At 48.2% G+C, this 14,157-nt stretch overlaps 1 protein-coding gene across 1 annotated transcript in view; it reads left to right on the top strand.

Moving 5' to 3' along the window:
• PLCH1 (phospholipase C eta 1) overlaps positions 1-14,157 on the top strand; it is a 57,071-nt gene that overhangs the window by 4,877 nt on the left and 38,037 nt on the right. The window contains exon 2 of the mRNA XM_030954628.1: positions 7,530-7,647. Coding sequence (XP_030810488.1) covers positions 7,569-7,647 — 79 coding nt within the window. The 5' untranslated portion in view covers positions 7,530-7,568. The remainder of the gene's footprint in view (positions 1-7,529; positions 7,648-14,157) is intronic.

Below are 14,157 nucleotides of genomic sequence, written 5' to 3'. Positions count from 1 at the left end.
GCTTTCTTGTTCCAGTCTCCACTGGTCACGGCGGGCGCTGTTGTTACTCCAGAGATCTGAGCTTGCCCTCTGCTCTCCTGACTTTGGAGCCTTTTGCTGCTCATCTGACACCACAGAAGGACTGTCCAGGTGTACCTGGGCGCCTGAGAGTGCTGTGGAGCACAGATCTGAGGGATGGCAAGGCAGGGTGGGGGATGCACAATGCGAGGAGGTATCTGACACTGCAGATGGGCACTCACAAAGTCCCCCAGGGGCAGCGAAGTGCAGGGAAGCGGCAGGGAGAGGAGGGCAGAGTTTGGAGCAGAGGCCTGTTGCAGGGCTAGAAGAAGCAGGGCACAGGGTGCTGAGGATGCTATGTGCCCTCGTGGAGGCTCAGTCAACCACTGGAGGATGTAAAGCCATTCCAAGTGTGCTTGGTGTGCGTGTTACAGGTCTTGGCATGAGGTGCCCATGTGAGTCTCTTCAGGCTGAAGTAACTCCGGGCTGCTTGCAAGAAACTTCAAGTGGAGACAGGCAGTGGTTACGAGTGGTGTGTGCTCTGTTACAGATGTGATTTATTGGGACTGACACGGAGTTCCTGTTCCTTTGCACACCAAGTGTGACCCAGAGTGTGGCTGGGATGGCGTGGGTCACACCAGGCAGTGCTGAGCCCCACCAGCTTCTCCTTCTTTGCTTGGCTGTTCTTACACCCACAGGTGAAAAAAAATAAGGGAAGAATGTTAGCAATTACCAAGTGTGTTAATTGATGTTCAGCACAGAGGATCTTATGGTGTGAAATGCCCACTCCTGGGGGAACACACACACACTGGTAAGTGGCCTGGTACAAGGTGCAGGTCATCCATGTCCATGCCTCAGACGTGGCTGCATTGGCACAAGTCCTTTCCAGGTGTCCTGTTCTTATCTCCACAGTTTAGCACATTGTGCGTTGTCTCTGTACATTTCAGATTTTCATTTACAGAAAGACTCCTGCATTCATTTGCAGTTTGAAACTCTCTGTGCAGTGAACCCAAACCTGATTTGGATTGGTGAATGGGTGTACAGAGCTGGCAGAGGCAGCAGAAAGGTGTGCAGAGCACTGAGGTCTGTGTAAGGAAAAGATGGAAAACTCTCACTGATATTTACCCATCCCATGTCTGGTGGGATGAGTGTTACCCTGGACAGGGTGTGCAAGGCAGGTGCCAGCTGAAGCTGTGCCTGCTGAACCTTAGAGGCAGCAGCACCCTGCCCTCCTGCACATAATTCCTTAAAGAGAAGAAAAACAAATTCCATCTAGGCTTCTCGAGGAATGGGGAGCAAATGCTAATTCCCTTTCAGGGTCCGTTGCCATGGGGAGTGGGTTCAAATCCTTTCTAATGCCTTCCTCAGCAGCAAGTTGTGCTGACACATGCTTTTCATGGCTCCCAGAAGGAGTGGGGAAAGGACTGGGAACAAAAGCTGCATGGGAATGAGCGGCCCCGGGAGCAGCAGGGGCTGCTGTGGGCTGGCTGGGCTGGCACAGGTAGAGGTGTCCTCTGCACAGGGAGCTCAGCCCCGTGTCCTGCCTGCCTGGGAACGTGTGTGCCAGACCCTGGTCTGGTGCTGTGCAGGGAGCCCAGCCTGTTCCTCGTGCTCCTGAAGAGCAAACCCTGGGAATTTGTCCTCCAGCAGGACCCAAACTGGTGCAGTCAGGGTTGGGCTGAGCCTCTGTGTTCATCTGGTGAGTGATGCAAGATGTATTTAGTGCTCTACTGGGGGAATAGCCAAAATAGCAGATTAAACCCAGTAAAAGTTTCTAAAAATCTGCATTTTCAGTAAGTCTCATCTGTCTAAGAGCATGCAAGTGCAGTATCTGCATCCCAAACTCTGTTGTGACCTTTCCCCTTTGGTGAGACATCTCTGAATTCTGAGTTTGCAGTAGCTCCCAGGGAAATCCACAGGATGTGTTTCTGTGCTCCTGCTCTGGCTTGCCCCTTCAGACACCTTTGCTGCCCGCGTGGTGCCAGCACAGCTGTTCTGACCTCTTGGCACATTTGATTAGGGAACTCATCTGTCAGAAAAATAAACCAAGCAAAAATCTCTGCTTTTGTTCCTCCAGACCAGTTCCTAGAGAAATAAGAAAAGGATCCCATACTGGATGGTTTTATTTTCTATTGCCAATCACTGTTGATATTTTTTCCATGTTGGTAATATTTATGGTTACATATTAGCTGTTCAAAAGGGATTGTAACACTGAGGATATTTTTTAATCTTTTTGTTTCATACAAGATGCTTTAACTCTTGAAAGTAGCCATACATTAATGACATAGTTAGTGCCATAGGTAGGTAAAACTTTGTTTTGTAAGTATGAAAATGATATCAATTTGTTGGAAAAAGTCTTTTTGTGTCAGCAGTATGGAACTTCCATCTTGTGTGCCTCGCCTATTCTGCCTGGCTCCCATATGTGTAACTTTAGCAATGTTTATGCAAGTTATTTTGAGTGAATGATGATATTTGATTCTGATTGAAGTGGAGATTTGCACAGATGATGTGTGGAACCCTTGGAGCCTGGCTTGTGTGACAATTAAATCTAAATCTGCATGAATTTAGACCAGCTTAAATGCTTAGCAATATTTGGGTGACTGTTAGTGGCTTAGTGGAATAAGAAGCCCAAGACTGCAGATGGGTGGATGCCCCATAGAATATTGTCATATTAGGCTTTTATAATCTCTTCAGATTTGTGCTTTTTAGGTCTAACTATGGCTAAGCTTTTCATCCAAGAATTTCTTTGGTTTGTGGGTACTGTTTCAAAAAACCCAGCCCCTGTTGTGCAGAACAGGTCTCTGAAGTTTGAGGGCTGTTCTACCAGAGTCGTCACTTTGGTTAGAAAGTAAAAACCTGGACTGGGAAGTTCCTGTTGGTGGCTACTGATTAACTAGGAGAGAACCTGCAGCATATTTTAATATGGTGCAGGGGAAGGAAGCTGGTGAGGGCATGAAGTTTCCTGGTTGCATGTTGTGGTGTGAACAGAAATGCAAATAACCTCTCTCCCTGTGGTCAGTACTGTTATTCCTAATGCCAGTGTAACAAAGGGCTGAGCTCGGGGGGCATGTCCTGGGGAAGTGTCTGTGTGCTCTGCAGTGTGCTTGCCCAGCTGCTGAGTGCTGATGGCACCTTGGGAACAGATGTAGAGCTTGATGGGGAACATCTCTTTATTGAGCTAAGAAACTGTAGGGAAAACCCAGTGATCCCCTGTGGGCAGCCCTCGCTCTGTTCCTGAGGAGAGCAAGTGAATCTCTTGCTTATTCTCAAACTGAAGATAAAACACTTCACTTCCTCCCTTCTAGTATCACTGAAGGTTTGTTGTGAAGCTGAATTGCTTAGGTTTTCAATAACCACTTCAGGATTCTCCAGAGGAAGTTCAAGTGGTATTTGTCCTTTGGTGTTTATTTTCTGTTTGCAGTGGCTGGGAGGTGGCTGCCCACACGAGGTGGTGTCATCAGAGATGCTGCATGCCCCCACCACAGTCCCAGCTGCCACACTGAAGCCCAGCCTTTCTTTCTGGACTCTATTCCTGCTGCTTAGTGCCAGCCAGATGGTCTGTCCTCCCTCCCACACTGAGATCTCTAAAGCTCATCAGAGGGCTCTGGCCATAGCTGGGCCATTGCGGCATCATTTCCATCACAGCATTATTTCCACCACACACTTGGGGTGGCCTTTGTGTGCCTCTGGATTGCTCTTCTCATTTCTTACCTATTTTAAAATTTATATTGTTATTTTGTTGTACTTTTCCTTTATGTCAGTTGGAGAGCCCAGTATCTCTGAACTATTTTTCATGCTAAAATTTGTCATTAATAGGCACAAGCTTCCAAAATCAGTAGCCCACTTATATTCAGTGTTTTCTGGACTTTCCTTTAATTACCAGGAATATGAACTTTATACACCATTTAAGGCTAAGGAAAGGAATAATTTTTTTTAAGTCATACTTCCCATGGGTGTTCAGATCTGAACTCTGAAAGTGGAGCTGTGGTTTGGTCCGAGGGAAGTGGCAGTGTCCTGCAGGACCTGCCCTGCCATCAGGAATGATCCCTGCTCCTGGGGCTGTGGTGTGCAGATACACATTTGGGTTGTGCTGCTGCTCTCCAGAACAGGTCTGTGCTGAGCCTCTCCAACAGCCCGAGCTGGGAAGGGTTCAGAGAGCAGCTCAGCCTGCAGCTGCTGGTGGCAGGGCTGTGATTCCCTGGAATGAGGGAATTCTCTGCTTCCCTGCACAGTGCATGGGCTTGTTCTGTGTGAGAGGGGAAGCTGCAGAACACAGGGGGGGTCAGGCTTTGCTCTTGGTGCTGAGTGTCTTGCCATGAGAAGCATCTCTGCCAACCCAGGCAGGGCATGTGCATCCTCTGCTGCATTCAGAATGCCTCACACATTCATTTCCACTGCTTTTAGAATCAAATAACTTCATAAAGCATGTGTAGAATGAAACATTCCTTGTGAGGAGTTTACCCAGTTTCTGATGACAAAGAGGAGTGTATCTCTTCATCTCATCTGTCTGTATCTGCACTGTTTATTCATGTGTGCACACGTGAATATAAGTTAACTTATAAGTTAACTTATTCCTTGTATCCAACTTTGAGCAATATCAGCTTACTTCTATTAATAACAAGCAATACCAGTTAACTGATACTGCTCAAGTTATTAATGGAAGTATCCTTCCATTAATAACTCTCTTGTAAAGTACAGCTCTGTACAACTAATCAAAGCTCTTTGGAAAAGTGTCTCTCATGGAACACAGTGCTCAAAGCACAAAAATAAGGCAGCTGACAGGTTTAATGGAAATGAATCAGCTGAAATAGCAGATGCAGTTCTCTCAAGGTGCTGTGTTTCTGCACAGCACATAATGGACACCTTGCTCAACTTCCAGATTAACACACTTTATCCAGATACAAAGTAGGTGGATTCCTGACACACTGCCCTAGCATCTCTGCTCTCAGGTAGTGAAGCACCAACTGTTTTACCTTTTGGAATGAATGTGGCAGGCTCAGGGCTGAACCTGCAGGAATTTTCCTTATTGTGAAAATGATACCCCATGCTGAGAAACCTGCAGAGTGGAAAAGTGAGGAGTGTTTTCAACTCTCCCTGAATTGGCCGCTTTATCAAGCTGGTGTTGAACTCAGATTTATATCTGGTCAGGATTTTGGTAACTTTTTGCCAAAATAGCTTTGTTGTTACAGTCCTAATTAAACCTAATTATATACTTATGGACACTTTTTGGCTCTGATAGTTTATTCTACGTGTATAAAATAAGTGGTACAGGTACAGCCTGCATTTTAGTCAGTGGCATAGACAGAATGTCCTTTTTCTCCTGTATTGAAATGATGCAAATTTGTATATAGTAAGGTTCCTAAGTGTGTGCTCCTTTGAAACTATGGTATTTGGCCCAAGTGTGGGGTTGGTTGGGATTTTGTTTGTTTTTTTTTTTTGTACTGTAGGGTAAGGCATGATCTTGGCTGGGCTCTCCTGGAAGCCTCTAAAACAAATAACTTTGAGAACTATCCAAAAAACTGCTGGTGTTTCTTGGGGAGGTTTTCTTGTGGGAAGTTTGTGCCAGCTGATGCAACCCCTTGGGGAGTCTGCCTTCATCCCTGATGTGCCCGGGAGAACCTTTGTTCCGAGGGGCCACCGTGGTGTGGGAGAACCCTTTGTGCAAGAACAAAGGAGGATTGTATCAGCCGCGGCCGTGAGAGGGAGGGGAGGGGGCTCAGGGGCTCTTTCAGAGGCACTGCAGGGCGGTATTGACAGCCACATTTCCCTGTAAATCTCCCCTGTGGAACGGGAGAGATCTGTGTGGGAGCTGGGCGCGAGATAAGATCTGCTTTTATTGTGTGCAAATTCTTGGAGGTGAATATTCGATATGGTTTCTTTAATTAAAACACGATGCCTCCTGAACTTCTGTAGCCTGAAGCAAAAAGCCTGGCCTAGGCTGGACTAGGTGGTGTTATTCCTGTGCTTTCAACGTAACTAACAGCTTGTGCCTTACTACTTAAGGCAGAGGGGCCTTAGTGCAGGCTGTAAGGAAAGCTCGGGGGTGGGGAGGGCGAAGGAGCAGCAAATGTAGAAGATGAAGCCTGGCAGAGGTAGTGGGTATTGCTGCTCGGGCTCCAAAGTTGGGAAAACATGCCTTTAGTGTAAACAACGCACGGTCCATACCCAAAACACACCCTCGGCGGAGCCTGGGGACGGTTTCAGATGGAGCAAAGCACAAACAGGTGTTTGTGGCTCCCACCTGCAGCAGAGCATCCAGACCATGCCTGCTGCTCCTGCACGGTGTCACACTGGGACTGCCCTGTGGGTCTCCAACGCTTGCAAGTCAGCATCAGCATTGACACTGCGACACTGAGGCTGCACGGGGACAGGGAAATGTTCTCCAGGTCCTGCTGTTCCTTTGTTAGCTGGCTGCACCCCAGGAATGGATTGTGGCTAAATTGGTCGCTAAGGATCAGAGGAGTCCTGTTGGCTGGGATTTCAGATTATTTGCTGTCCTTTTTGTTTTGAGTGAAATGGATCTGTGTCCCTTCACGTGCTGTGGTGCTTCATTTGGGGGTGGGTTTGTTACTAAGGCCCCGGCAGTAGTTTGGTGAGGAGATTGGGGTGGCAGTGTCCTTACATCCTGCTAGAATTGCTTGGATAAAGACAGTTGGAGTTGTTTGTGCCAAGTGTGGGCGAGCAAGCAGCTGGGTTGACCAGAGTGAAGGTGGGAGGGAGATAAAATGGGAGAGCAAAGTGGGCTTGTAACAGGAAGGGGTGTCTGGATTGCTGAAACCAGAACCTGAACTTCATAAAATAGCAAAGGGGGAAGGAGGATCCAGTGAAAGGATTTGGTGTCAGGACAGGAGATTAAGAATTCCATGGCTTCAAAGAAGTATGAAATGCTGGTGTGTCTGCCTGTAGCCGTCAGTGTTAATTTTGGGTGGCTGATGTAACTGCTCCTCCCCAGGCTCAAGCTGCCTGTCCACGGGCGATTTCATCCCAAGTGCCTCAGGCCAATGTCTGCCAAGGGCAAGGGCACAGGGGCCCTGCGTCCTCATAACTCTGCTCTGGTCTCAAAATCAGGGGGTGATTACCTCTGAGTCACCTTTTTAATTACTATAACCTTCACTTGGGGAGGATTTATAGTTCTGTGGTTTTGTCAGATGTGTCTGTAGCCTGTTAAATATGGGACAGCATCACTGAATGGATTAAATTGATCACGTCTCCAGGCCCCACAGTGCCTGCGGTGGCTGGGAGGGGTGATGGTGACAGAGGTGACAGAGTGCCCATTGCTCTCTGCAGCACCCTGGGAGCTGCTGGCTGGTGGCACAGCTCTGGCTCCATCCAGGTGATGTGTCTGTGCCCTTTGCCTGGACGTCCATGGAGATGGACACATTTGGAGAGCGAAGAACTACCTTTGTTGTCATCTTTGAGTGAAGCCAATGGAACGTTTTGCATGAAGGGCTCAAATAACTACAGTGACAGCAGTAGTTGGGGACATTTTTTGTAAATTAAGCCCCACTTACCCATTACCGTTTCCCTTGCAGGGTCAGAGCCTTTGATGGTGAGCGGGACGCTGCCTCACGATGAGTTACTGGAGTCTGGATAAGAAAAGCTGCCTGCAGTACTGCCGGCACTTCCTAGCGGACAACGGCGTGTTCCACGGTGAGTTACGGTTGTTCTGCATTTCGGCTGTCGGTGTTTCCTGCTGCCGGCCGTGTCTGACATTCTGTATCCCCGGGGGTATCTCCTGGGGATGCTGCTCCGGGGAGCGCGGGGCCGAGCCCCGGCCGTGCCCGCTCCGTGCGGGGGCGCTCGGGGCGTGCGGGACCCCCGGGAGCGACGGGGGAACGGCGGGGCTGCGGCGGCACCGCCAGGGGGCGCTCCGGGACCGCCGCCCCCGGTACCGGCTCCGACCGATGGCCCCCGGTCGGACTGATGTGCCCCGGTACCGGCTCCGACCGATCCTTCCCGATGCGACCGATGTGCCCCGGTACCGGCTCTGACCGATGTCCCCCAGTCTGACCGATGTGCCCTGGTACCAGCTCCGACCGATGGCCCCCGGTACTGGCTCCGACCGATCCCCCCCTATCCGACAGACTTTCCCCGGTACTGGCTCCGACCGACCCCCTCAGGGCTGCCAGGGCTGGGTCTGACCGATTCCTCCGGTACCACCGATCTCCTCCGGTGTGGCCAGGGATGAATCCCCCCGGGGCTGCCCGGCTGGATCTGCCAGCATCGGACCGTCCCCCGGTTCCCGTTCCCTCGGACGCCCCCCTGGTGCTGCCGGGGCTGGATCCGACTGATTCCACCAGGTCCCACCGCTATCCCCCGGCGCTGGGTCTGACCGATGCTGCCCCGGGGGCAGGCAGCGCTGCTGGGCTCCGGTGAAGCACCGAACCCCGCAGAGGAGCTGCAGCTCAGCTGGTGGCAGAGCTGTTCGGGGTTGGTGCTCCTCGTGCTTTGGGTGACACGGGCTGGGGGCTCCAGCAGGTCTGGTCTAATCAGACAGCTGGACCCGTCTGTCTGCAGAGGGAGTGACTTCCTAATGCTGCTCTGAGAGGCCCACACCTTGTATTCTTTATTCCCTTTGAGGTCAGTAATTAAACCCCATCACTGGGGCAGATTTATGGTACTATTAATAACAGCAGCATGGAATGGCTTTGAATTAAAGATAGAAATACTCGTCTCATTCAAAGCAAAGGTGATTTTTTTTCCCTGTAGAACATACAGCTCCATTTTCAGTGTGTTTGTCAGGACTGGAGAGGTTTGCAGCCCACTGTAAAACAAACTGTATCTGCATTTTTGTCACTGTGGATATGTCACCATTGATGAAGTTAATGGCTTAGTGGGAGAATTAATCATTTGTCAGTCTGTGAATCTTCCTAATGAAAGCCAGTTCAGAGAGAGTCCCATTTTTCCCTGTACTGCTTTTTTCCTTGCCCGTGAGCACTTCTAGTCCTATTTGGGACACCAGAAGAATGTTAATAACTTTCTGTAAGTAAGTCTGACAGTGGTGTTGTCACATTAATTCGTGTGTGTTGCACTTGGGACTTGTGTTAGAGAGAAAGCGCTGTCATCTCCAGGCAGAACCATTCTGCTTTTCCAATGAAATGAATTTGTTCCTGGGATTTATCAGGCCACTCATGTGGTCCCACTGGTTTTGGTGGGATCATACTCCTTCAGAGCTCCCTCTGACCTTGTGGAAGGGAGATGCTCACCCAGGTGCCCCTGGGCACTGTGGCAGTGTTTTGGTGGATGCCTGTTAATCCCTGCTCTTCCCAGGCAGCTCCCTGCTCTCCTGCACCAGTGTGTGACTGGAACAGCTACAGGGCTGTGGATTTGCAGCTCTGCCACTCCAGAGTAGTGAAAGAGGAGTCTGGTCCGTGCTCTGAGACCTGAGGTGTGTTTCAGCTCAGAGCAGCCCCTCGCCTTTGTCCTGCTAATGGTGCAAAGGCTGGATAATGATCCATCAGACAGAGTCCAGCAATCCATGAACAGCTATTGAGGGATGAGTCTGCAAAGTGATAATCATCTACAGCCCAGGGCATAATTAGCAGGAATCCTAGACCAGGAAGATTTCATGGCCTAATTTCTCTGTCTTTGATTGATGACCAGAAAAGATTAACTATTTTTCCCTCACAGAATCCATCAGGGCTTCCCATTTGTCTCCTTTAACCTAAGCAAGACTGCAGAGACAGTTCCTTTCCCTCTGAGTGTATGGAGGGGCTGAATTCCCCCCGAACAGTGACAGAGGTGACAGTCCCACAGCATGGGTAAGGAGGTGTGCATGTCCCAGGAGCTAGCATGGTGTTGTGGTGCTCCAGAGAGGCTGGGCTCCTCCAGGGCTGTGCTGGTAATTCTGGCTGCTCACGTTAACCAAATGCACCCTCACTGGGAGCAGCGGGGCAGTGGCATCAGGGCTGTCTGGAGTGATTGTCTGGAATTGAACCTGTGAGCTGGAGGAACTGCTGCACCTTGGGGCAGCCCGGGTAAAAATACCCCACGGGGCCTGTTGGTGTTCTTAAAAACCATAGGAGTATCTTTAGAAGAACTGGAAGTGTCTGCAGAGGTGCCAGCTGTGTTCATCTCTGGTGTTTTCTTCACAACCTTGTGGCACCTGCATTAGTTTAAGCACCTGAGCAGATGGGGTTCCATTTGTTCACCTCCTGCTGAGGAGTTCAAATGCAAGAACTCATGGACTGCATGAACAAAAATGCTGAAGCTCTGTATCTATTTGGAGCGGTTTAATTGTTTAGTGTAAAAAACCAAACCCCCAAAAGACCACCAACAAAACCCCAAACAAAACCAAACCTCCCCAATAAAACCAAAAGGAAAAAGGCTCAGCTTGCAGCAGAAGCACCCAGCTGAGCCTGCAGCCCTGTTGCAGTGCAGTGCCCCTGCAGCAGGAGCACAGCCCCGTGGGTTGCAGTAGTGTGGGATGTCACATCCCTGGAAGTGTTCAAGGCTGGAGGGGGCTTGGAGCACCCTGGGGCAGTGGAAGGTGTCCCTGCCCATGCAGGGGGTGCAACAAGGTGAGTTTTAAGGTCCCTTCCAAGCCAAAGCACTCTGGTTCTGCGATCAGCTGAAGGAAGATGCAATTTTGAGCGCTCAGGAGTAAGATGAAGGTGTCGGTGCCACAAGGCCCAGCCTAGTGCAGTTCTGGGCAGCAGCAGAGGGGAGCTCAGGAACAGGGAGAAGGATACAGAAGGGGAGATGAGATGAGTGAGGCTTGTTTAGTTTGGGGAATCAAAGATAGAGAGGGGATGTGAGTGCTGGCTCTGAGTGCATTGCAAAAGGAAAGCTCAGAGAGGAAAAGGCTTATTTGAGCTGATGGGGGAAGTTGGCACCAGAGCAAGTTGAAAATTCTCCACAAGTATATGAAACAGGCCCAGGAAAAACTAAGGTATTTTGAGTGGGAGATTGGCAGGTTTTGGAAAAATTACAGCATTGTATTTGTGCTCTTGCTCTGATTTTGTAAATGTGATTAGCAGGCAATGTATTGACTAATGGGACATAAGGCTGGCAAACGATCTGTGGTCCCAGTTCAATCCCTGTGTCCAGTGAACTTCAGCTACGAGCAGCAGAGCTCCCATTCCATTCAGGAGATGCTGCTGTACATGGATCAGGCTGCTCTCTGCTGGGTTTTAATGGTGCTTTGAGACACTTGCAGGCTGTTAGACAAGAAGTATTGATACACAACTGTGGGGCTTTCCATGGGGCTCTGGTGGGTTGACTTTAAATAATGACTGAGATTCATGTGTGTAATGAAGTACTGGGTGCATCCACATTGCCTAAGGCTCTCTCATAATTTTATAATTTTATTAAGAAAAGCTGCTAATGGCTGCATTTGCAGGATATTAAAATTCTTATCTGTTTATGTCTGAAATTTTTGGTTACAGAAGTGGAGGTTGCTGCTGTGCCTTGTACTCTGGGGAGTCTTATCTGCCCAGAAGCAAAAATGTCAGTTTTCTTCAGCAGCAGCAGCAGTGAGATACAGCAGTGTGTGTGCACGCAGAGAATAACAGACCAGAGACAGGGGCTGGGGGTGAGCTGTTTTAGCAGTTTCTGCAGAACAGAGAAGACAAGCAATTAGAATGTTTGGAATAGCCTTGAGGATTTGATGAACCCACTTTCATTTCCTTCCTCTTGCAAGCAGTTCCAAAATACAGACTACAGCATCCCTCTAGGCTTGGAAGAAGAGATTTTTTTTATTATTTTTGCAGGGGTTTTAAGCTGTAAATGTGCATCATGTTTTGTTTGTTTGCTGGCAGTAACAATGTAGGAATGGCTGTGCTGTCAGAGCAAACATCCATTTAACTTTGCTGCTAGATGGTCAGGGCTAGAAGTATAAAGGGAAAAAAAACCCCAAGTGTACAGAGCTGCCTTTCCTGTGGCTCCCAATGCCTCCCAGTCAGCAATGTGAGTACTCCCCCAGCCAAAACTGATCTAGATAATTCCAGTTTTTTCATTACATCTGATAGTTTTATTTTTTTTTCATAAGATTTTTGGAATTCATTTATGCTTGTGACCATCTGTGGGAGTTAACCCCAAAACTTGTGGTGGTTGGTGTGGACCCTGTGGCTGGAGGGAAGCAGGGATGGAGCAGGTTGTGTTTCACCTTGGAAAGGGAACTGCCTGGGAGGTGTGAGTGGGTCTGAGCCTGACAGGTGACACAGGTCCTTGAGTCGTGTTGGGCACACCCTGGTGGCTTTGGCTGTCCAACATCCTGATGAGGAAACCACGGAGAGCCTCTCCTTGCTTCAGTGACCTTAGACTTCCGTGCCCAATGAGAACAGAAAATGCCTTCTGTTGTCCTTTTTTATGCAGTCAAATGGCCTGTTTTGGTTATTGGAGCACAAGAGTTTTGGGGGAGCAGTCCTGGAGCTTTGCCAGGTTGCAGAAATCCTTCAGGCCTGATGTTTGCTGATGGGCAGTGCTCTATAATTAGCTCTGCTGAAGCCTCGTGCAGGGCTGGGGGCACAGCTACAGATGCCAGTGTGGGCTGCAGGATTCAGCCTTTTATCTGCAGTCACTTCAGCTGGAGCTTCAGAATGGTGCTGGGAAAGCAGAACGAGTTGGTAGTGCAGGAATTTGTGTTTGGGTTCATGTTCTGATTTATGTGAAATATCCACAATCCATTCCTTGAGACAAACAGATGTAAATGGAAATGTGTTTGCAAGAAGAGCATTAAGGAATTAATGCATTGAAGTCTACTGAGGTTTAAAAAGGGCCTAAAGTGCCTGAAGAAACCCTCTGTGCTTTGTTCAAGAGCTGTGTCTGTCTCTGCATCTGTTAATGAAAGGAGGAGTCTCATGTGGGATCTGTCTCCAGACAATGTTTCAGCTCCTTGTGTTCCAATGCCAAGTTTTTTTCTCCTTTCATTTTTGTGTGTTTCTCAGCTTTCCATAGAACCATGTCTTCATTAACGATAAATGAGTTGATAAAAGCTTTAATCTGATAAAAATGACAAGTTTTCTGTGCAGCTGATACAAAGTTTTATTCACTGCTGGCTGACTTTTCACAAGGAGATTGTCTCGCAGTTCAGATCTAAGATTACACTTGGAAGATGATTATGAAGATGTTGTTATCTCCTTATTTCATTATCTATTCCCTGTAAGAGGTGTTAGTTCTCTAATCAGCTTTTCTTGCTCTTTAGCAGAATTAGGCTTTGTGCTGATTTCCAGCTATTTTGACAGTGATAAAGGAAAACCCAACGAGCTAGAAAATGAACCTTCCTCTGACGCTGTAATTTCCAAACTGTTAGCTAAATCATATTCTCATTTATTGGAAAATGGATATTTTTGCAGTAGAACTTGCAGGGTTGTGTCTCTGTCCAGTAATCTGAGCCTTGTGAGGTGTGGGCAGGAAACCTAAGTGGGAAAAACAGGGGTGGAGGTGAGGCTGTTACTGTTCCTGCCAGACCTTAGCTCAGGACTGTGCAACACCCCCAGGACAGCAGTGATGGCTGAAAAGATCCTGTCTTACAGTGATCCTTGATGTCAATCAGCTACAGGTAAAGGGAAGTGAGTTTTTTGTTCAGAAACCTTGTTTGTCACCATCACCTCTGGGGCTGTTGGAACTGTGTGGGCTGTGGCCCTGCAGAGCATCCCCACAGGAGAATGAGCCTGGGAGCCCTTGGAGCAAGGGAAAGCCAAACCAACTGACAGGCCTTGGGATTAAATGCAAAACCTGGCTTGACACCGAGGAGTTGTCATGGGGATCGATTTTGGAGTTTTTTTTGAAGTTGAATAAACCTACAGGTCTTCTTATACCATTTGGCACCTGTCAACTGAATTACATAACATCTTCATTTGTTTGCTGTAATGTTCTTCTAACCTATATAACATGCTTGAATTTCTAAAGACATATAGCATTTAGGCATGTCTGGTTTTAAAAGGAAGCTTATTTTGGAGACAAAATAATGAAGAGTGTATTGGTGATTGTGTAAGGTTTCTTACAGAGCAGCTGTGGCATTGAAGGTGCTTGTGTGGGGCTCGTCTTATAATTAAAAGAACAGTAGGAGTGTGAGTAATTTGCATTTAACACATTATCAAGTGCAATCTGATATATCAATAATTAAACTGTACAGCAGTGACAGTTTATTTTTTGTTGTTGAACTGCATAATTTCAATGCACTGGTAACTGTCTAGAGGCTTCACAGTGGTGGTTTCA

The sequence above is a fragment of the Camarhynchus parvulus genome, chromosome 9, assembly GCF_901933205.1.
Source record: "Camarhynchus parvulus chromosome 9, STF_HiC, whole genome shotgun sequence".
Classification (NCBI taxonomy): domain Eukaryota; kingdom Metazoa; phylum Chordata; class Aves; order Passeriformes; family Thraupidae; genus Camarhynchus; species Camarhynchus parvulus.
This window is presented reverse-complemented; position numbering and strand designations above follow the sequence as displayed.